This window comes from Streptopelia decaocto (genome assembly GCF_964273445.1).
Source record: "Streptopelia decaocto genome assembly, chromosome: Z".
In the NCBI taxonomy this organism is placed as follows: domain Eukaryota; kingdom Metazoa; phylum Chordata; class Aves; order Columbiformes; family Columbidae; genus Streptopelia; species Streptopelia decaocto.
The window spans coordinates 68531599-68539195 of NC_138657.1; the positions used below are offsets into that span (position 1 = coordinate 68531599).

The 7597-nt window shown below is 35.5% G+C and overlaps 1 protein-coding gene across 3 annotated transcripts in view; it reads right to left on the reverse strand.

Moving 5' to 3' along the window:
- Positions 1-332: 332 nt before the first annotated feature.
- TNPO1 (transportin 1) overlaps positions 333-7597 on the reverse strand; it is an 80656-nt gene continuing 73391 nt past the window's right edge. For all 3 annotated transcript variants that reach the window (XM_082075277.1, XM_082075278.1, XM_082075276.1), the window contains 3 exons: positions 6072-6146; positions 3417-3562; positions 333-1925 (listed from right to left, as the gene is read on the reverse strand). In XM_082075277.1, the coding sequence (XP_081931403.1) occupies positions 3452-3562; positions 6072-6146 (186 nt within the window). In that variant the 3' untranslated portion in view covers positions 333-1925; positions 3417-3451. The remainder of the gene's footprint in view (positions 1926-3416; positions 3563-6071; positions 6147-7597) is intronic.

The window sequence follows — 7597 nt, forward strand, 5'->3', positions numbered from 1 at the left end:
AAAAGCAAAACCAACCCAAACAAAATAACCCAAGAACTGTTATCCAGTATCCATTCTGCAATGCAAAGGTGAGAAATTAAATCTATAAAAAGGCTGTTATGGCTTAATTTTGTTTTTCAGATTAACTATGCAGCACTCGAAAAATGGAAAGCTGTGGCTTCACCTCTGACCAGCAGAGTTAAAAATCTCTCCATTTTCCTTTATCATCATGGGATACTCTTAGGCAATCTGTATTATTAAAGACTTGCCACTTTCAGATGGACACAAGATCAAGTGTACCAGTTAGGATTTCACATTCACAGTACATAAGAAAATACACATGGAAGGAAAAGTAAAGGGTTAACTTAACAAGGATTTATTCACAGGAATACATGTAAGTAGAGAAAAAAAAACACAACAGAAAAGCTAAACAAATGAAATGAAGAGGATTCAAACCAACTTTCACTCTGTAGCTTTAAACTTGCACCCTTGTGCATTTAACTACATCACAAAGGGCCACCAACATGCGCCAATACAGTGTAGATACCCTGCATTACATCCATTAACTTAAACATCTCTTTAAGATCATGCTTTGAAAAAAAAGAAAGCGTAGAAGGTAATATGTTGAGTGGGAATAAACACAAATATAGCAATTATGTCATCGACTTCTACAATTGTCTTTACGTGCCAACTAACATTTATGCAGCCTTTAACAGGTCTTACCATGTAACTCATTTTTAGAGATTCTGATAAAATCACTAGTATATAACCATGCAGAAAGCACATCACACTGACAGCACAGAGGCAAATATTTTGCACAGCTATATCAGCTTTCCACATTGTGCAGGTTACACACAATACAATATCAATCTTATTCTTAACAGATCCTAATAAGGTATTTCAAGGCCTAATTGTTAACTACAGTACTTTATATCTATATTCTTAATAAAAATAAAATCCACAGAATCTTAAAAAAGAAATTTTAAATGCAGGGCTATATTGAATTGGTAAACTGCAACACAAAACTGGCGCAACATAGGTAAATGTATACCAATTCCACTCTATGTGATGCAAGCATGCTACTTCCCCACTAATTTAAATTACTTCTGATCACTATGAGCCAGAACGCATGCCTGAACCTTAAACTGCACGTTAAGAATAATGCCTTACTCTAGAAATTAAATCTAATGAAGTACAATAATCAAATCATATCCACTACTTTAATTCTTTTTTAATGTAAAAATTAAGATGTCAATCTTTCCTTTGAAGTGTCCCTCCCCTTACCCCAAAAATGAAAGGAGTGACTTATTTGGCAGCTTGCAGGTTGCTTCATTGTTCAAGTTAACGTTTGTTAATTTATGATGGGGTTTCTATATTGTACGCTGCAAGTGCCTGCTCCTAATACAGACACAAGCTGCATTTTAACTGTACTAACTTCATTTGTGTAGTTCTTCATTAACATGCAAATACCTAGGTATCCCATCAAGCAGGATGACATAATGTAGAAAACCCTTACTTAAAAAAAAACATAAGAGAAAAGAAAGCCTTTTACTGTTTGTGACCCCCGTCCTTGGGTTTCCTTTATTGTGCGCAAAATAGTTTTCCTCTTTACGTATCCCTATGGTTCAATTATATGGTTCTTATTTTGGTACAATTCCCCACAATATTCCAGAATGTGCTGTTTTGTGACTAGATTTTTATTTTTTTTTCTTCTTCACATCCAGTGCAGAGTTGTAATAGGAGACAGATTTCCACCCACAAAGGCTCCAGATGTTAAAACATTTCCCAACATCGACTTAATACAGTGACGGCAACACCTCCCTCCCGCCCCTCCCAGTAGGGTTGGGATTGTACTGTATTCCCTACTGGTTTACCCTTCCCCCCAGTAAAGGGTAACATTTTCCCTGGGTGCAGAGGCTCCCTCATAGTCTCCCAGACTGAAGGACCTGTGAAAGGAAAAGATAAAAGCATAGTTAAAACTTACCTTGAACCTTAACTGACAGATCTGTGTAAAAACAAAGAGCTTTTTTTGCCTTTTCTAAGCAGCAGGTGCCAAACTTTAACTTAAAAATGAACTTATGCCTAGGTTTTCCTTTTTAAGTCTGTTTAAGAAAATAGCCCAATTATCAGATAAATTATTTTTCATGAAACAACAATGTATGCTTTAAAGCTACACTGACGGTTCCACTATTGTGGCTAAGCTTCGGTTTAAGATAAAAGCAGTCCTATGTATTCTAAAAAAAAACTATGAGGTAGTTCTGACATACTGAGAAAGAATATTAAACATATTTGCTACTAACCGAACAACTTAACTTCTAGGTGGATTAAACAAGGTATCCATAGTGTCTCCTCAGTTCAAACTGAAAATAATGGCAAATTTTTTCCTTTGGATTCTCCTTCATTACAAGGAGAAAACATCCTTATGTCAGAACTAAAATGCCCTCATTGAAAAATACATAAATGTTTGGAATTGTATTACATGTTTGATCTGAACAATGGATTAAAAATAAACCAAACAGAGTTTCTTACGTCACTGATTTTGAAAAAAAAAAAAAAAAAAAAAAAAAATCTTAAGCCAACTTTTGAATAGTTGTCCATTCAACAATAAAAGAGAATTGAACAACTCACTCCCATTATTTCATACTATTTCATACTGTTTTTGGGTAGTATAGTAATCTCTTCACAGCATCACAATGCATTACACAGTGGAAATTTGTTTTATACAGAGAACAGAGACAGCATACAAAGCAAGGTGCTATAATAATATAAGGATTCTAGAATGTATTATCACTATTCTTTGCTGAAACCAAATAGTTCTCCACACAGAACTGTAACACTTGTGAACATGGAAATAACAAACACATCAGCCTTCCCAAAGTATAAAGTTCCACAGCTGAGTTACAGATTAGCATAACATCCTTTATTCAGTGCAAAGATCAACTAGAATGTGATTAGGAGTGTACTGGACTCCTCACGGCTAACATGTTTAAAAACCTGCCTTCCTATCGTAGAGGAATATACCTGTTTAGACCACATCTGCTGCCTACTAATTCAAAAGACACCAGGGAGCCTGTATATTCAGCTCGATGGCTGGAGGATCACATTCATCACCTTCCTGATTAAACCTGAACCGGCACCTTGTTATACCCTACACTTCCAACCTTATCTTGATACACTGCTGTGCGTACCATAACACTCACTATTTCTTTCTCTCTTGCTCTGTCTGTAAAAATGAAATATTAGAGTCAGGCAACTGCTTTTGCTACAGATACCATCATTTAGGCACACTATCATCCCCTTTTTTCTCCTTCGTATAGGAAGGAAAGATATCCAGCATAACTGAAAAATTTTAATCTGATGAATTATGTTTCACGTAAGGCAAACAGAAGGAAGTCTGTTATATAGCTCTGCTTAACATGGAAGATTCGTGTGCTTACCTCTAATTATGGGACTGCAGCTACAGTGCATGAAGTTAAACTCCGTAGTAAGCTGCAAGGCGCTCTTTTAAGGGAAGAGGAAACAACTGGTCGGAGAAACGCCTCCAATTCTCATCCCCTACTTGATTTTTAAATCCATGAAGAATCTACAAACGAGAGGGGAAAAATAAAGGTAATCACTAAACAGTAGATACATGATCATTGTTTACTAGCAACGTAAGCAGTAAACCACAAACTGCTGGACCGTACATCTGTCCGTTTGAATTCTCCAATTTAATACCGAAATGCTACTAAGAAACAAATGAAATTTAGTAATGTCTGTCTTAACTCGAGTTTTTTTTCTTTCAAGGGTGGCATATAGAATATACATACCCACACAAATTAGTGTTTATGTATTTTTCATGAGTAAGGTGACTTACAAGATCAATTGACAGTTAACGTATGTTAAGATAACTGTATTCACATCTCTTTTTAGATGTGTAATATTTTGTGGGAAGAAAGCTAGTCCAAAAATGCAGCCAGCATTTGAAAGAATTAATGCCCGTCAGTTTCTAGCACAAATACAAAAGCATCCTTTGAGAGTTGGTTTTGCTTCCCATGGAACCTCTAAGACAACAGTCACTAAAAAGGAAACTACCAAAATATTTTTGTATTTTCAAAGAACGGATTCACAGTCAGTGGCAGTCCAAAGCCCGTGAAATAGGTAAAAAAGAAGCCTACAGGTTTCAGTTTTGACTTTCCAACATAATAAATTAATTGAAAACTACGAAAATTAAATTATACTATCAAAAAGGTATGTTAGTTCTCAAAACACCACGTTAAAAGACAAACGTCAGAAAGAAAAAAAACAGATTAAGTGGCTACTCCTCATAGAAAATTTTGCCAAGAGAATCTAAAGTTTTGGTTTTCTTTTTTAAATTCAAGGATACTGGAATTGTGGAAAAGTCTGTCATGAACACATCCTCACAGAAAAGGCAATGTCAAAGTTAATGCTCAAGGTACTGAGTTCACCCTCATCACAACATTCTCAAGCAGAGCTGTTCTTAAACAGGATGTAGCAATAACAACAGTACAGTGTCACTAGTTAACTTTGCTGCTTTTCTCCCAGTGAGAGACCTTCCACAAGCAGGCTCACCTCCCGCTCCTAACCCAAAGAGTCAGACTAGCCAGCTACCAAGAAACTACTGAAAAATCTAAGAATGTACAGGTATAACATAAGGAACACTTTTAACATCATCTTCCAATAGAGTTTTAGCAAGAGAGCTTCAGCTACAGTCATCAGATAAATTGCTTTTATAAAAAGTGATAAAATTCTTAGGATATGTGTCAGATTTCAACACTGGCAGCTTATCTACCTATGCTCTTGGAAGTGGTATCTTCTGTCTCATCTCTAGTGCTAAAAAACAAAACAAAAAAATGAAACACTGAACAGCCCATTTTCTTCCATTCCTGAAAGGCATAATTATTGTTGTAAAAACATCTAACTGGACTACAGTAATAATGTATTCACAAAGAAGTAATCTAAAAAAGTGCATACCATCACTTGAAGAAAGCTTTGTCTCCTTTCATGGCAAAAAGCACAAAAAATACACTTTAAAAAGCAAGGATGTCCTTTGCCAAGTGACCAAAAGCCTTTGTGTCTAGTTTAAATGCATTAGATCCCACATGAATAACTTGGAAAGAATGTCAAAAAGCAGAGTCTTAACTTATTGAAGCAAATATTCAATACTGTAGGACTAGTGCAGAAACACACACTGAGACTGCTTTGCGCAATCATCACAGACAGCATCCTAGACTCTTTCAAGCATTTAAGTATTTGCTGTTCTCATCTGCTGATGCTAAATACTCACAGCTGTGCATTTCCTGGACATGATGTTCCTTTGAAGGAGACCAGTTATCTGTGAAGCTAACTATGATTCCAGCTTCTCTTCTGATGCTTACACGTGGCACTACTTAGGAATATACCCCATTTTTGCGTTAAGATAATTAAATGAACTTTTGATTTTACAACTTCTGAGGGGAGCCACACTACCAAACAGTATCAGGCAAAACACAATATAACACATTGTGGGTGGGGTTCTACACACGGCAAATAATCCTTTCACTGAAATTCTATTGAGACTTTGTCTAGGGATGTGTTCTTGGGTATAATGGTATGTTAGTTTCTTAAAACTTGCTGATCCAAGAGGGATTCTGAGGAGGATTAAGCAATCCCAAAACCCCTTATTTTCAGCAGGACTAAAAGAAACTGATCAGGATACCACAGAATATTTTTAGTTTGCAATTTTCTAGATATTTCTCCAAAATAAAGTAGGCATCTTCATAGCAAAGAAGTCTTGAACTATACAAATCTCATTTTCTAGAAAAAAAAAATGCAGTATAAAAAACTCCATACTTCCAAATGCAGGAAAAACATAGTAGGCTGGACATTATGAAAAACTCTTTGAGGATGATTATCCCTTCAAATAAGATCTTGAGCACAATACTGTTAAAAAGGAACTCAAGATTTTTAGGTTTTGTCTGAAAATTTATGAACTTCCAAAGAAGCCCCCATGACCACAAATAGAGTAACAGTGGAAACAGAAAGCAAGTAAAAAATCCTGGAGAATTCATAACAACCACCATTAGGACATACAGTTGTATTAGAAACATTACCTTACAGAACATGTCTCGGAGATCATCTTTTGGGCTAATCCACGATGCAACAGCATCACAAAAAAAAATAAAGTCCTACAAGATTGAACGATCACATAGGTTAGAAACCTCAATTTATAGGTCTGAAAACAACACTTGATGTTCATTCTATGAACTATGTAGGGTCTTTTATCCTAATTCACAACTGCTTTTCACGTATTTATTTCCCAGTTAATACGGACAGTAATAGTTAATTACTGTATGCCTAAGTGTTCAGAAATAGAAATAGCCGAGTGTATGAATAGTTTTGTTTAATCAAATTTTGATTAAATAAAACTACAGTTAAAAAACCTGAACCAGTCTCCCCTCCCACACTATACTTGTCTAATATTAATGCTTTTAGTACACATACCAAGTCCAAGAATCAATCACCCTAAGAACAAGCAAAAAACTTAAGACCACAGTTGCAACACACTCTCTTCATGCATTTCCAGTTGGGGAAAAAAACTCTTGTATTTTTTAAGCAGAACCAGAATTTTCTTTTTTGAGACACACAGAATGTTTATCATACAGGTTCAAAACTAAAGCTACCCCAAAATCTCTATATCTAGTTCATCTGCTGTCATGCATTACCTCCTACTACACCATTAAAACATCAGTCTTTAATCATTAACAACGCACATGCTTTGGTAGGAACTGAGGATAACAACTACAGAGAAGGAGAAGTAGGATAACAACTACAGAGAAGGAGAAGTAGGATAACAAAAAAAGTCCTTAATTATCCCCTTCTCTTCAGCTACGTGAAAGAACAAATGGACAGCAGAAGAGGGAAACACTAAGTACAGAACAAGGCATAAGTGAAATTAATTGAAAATTTCAAAACAAGGTAGAGGCTCAATTCTTGTGTTTCAAGAAGAATTCCAGGCAAAGGAAAGGGAAAAATCACCTTCATTTTACTCTTAGAAAACACTACATTGGTACAGCTTTACTTTGGAGGTGTGAGGATTAAAGAGCAAGTCACCATCTATTATTCAGATGCACCATTTATTTTAAAGAGATGCATGTTCCTTGTTGCATTGACATGTATTAAGGAATATACCCAAAGTTAAAACAGAATCCTCCCTACTGAAGTTTAAAGAATGAAGGGGTGGTTACTGTTTTTATTCTGTTTCTTGTTTTAAAAGCCTAGGTTACATCTAGAAAATAGGTTTAGGTATGTCAACTTTTGCCTTGTATTATCATACAGATCCTGAACACAACCTGACAGAAGTATCAAAATACAGTTATTTTAATCAAAGTTCATTATTTACATTGCGTAAATAAGAGAAAAACTAAATTCAACAACATTCTTCTCCTTTCCTCTGCTAGGTGATAATTACGGAAGCGTAACAATATGTATCATTTGCAGCATACACATTTTGGCCTCCTTAACCACAAAACAGAGCTACATCATGCCCTGCAGGGAATCATGTCAAGCTAAACTTTTTTATACTCCATACACAGCTTTCACTAAATTTCACATGAGAAAAGACGTCAAGATCTAATAA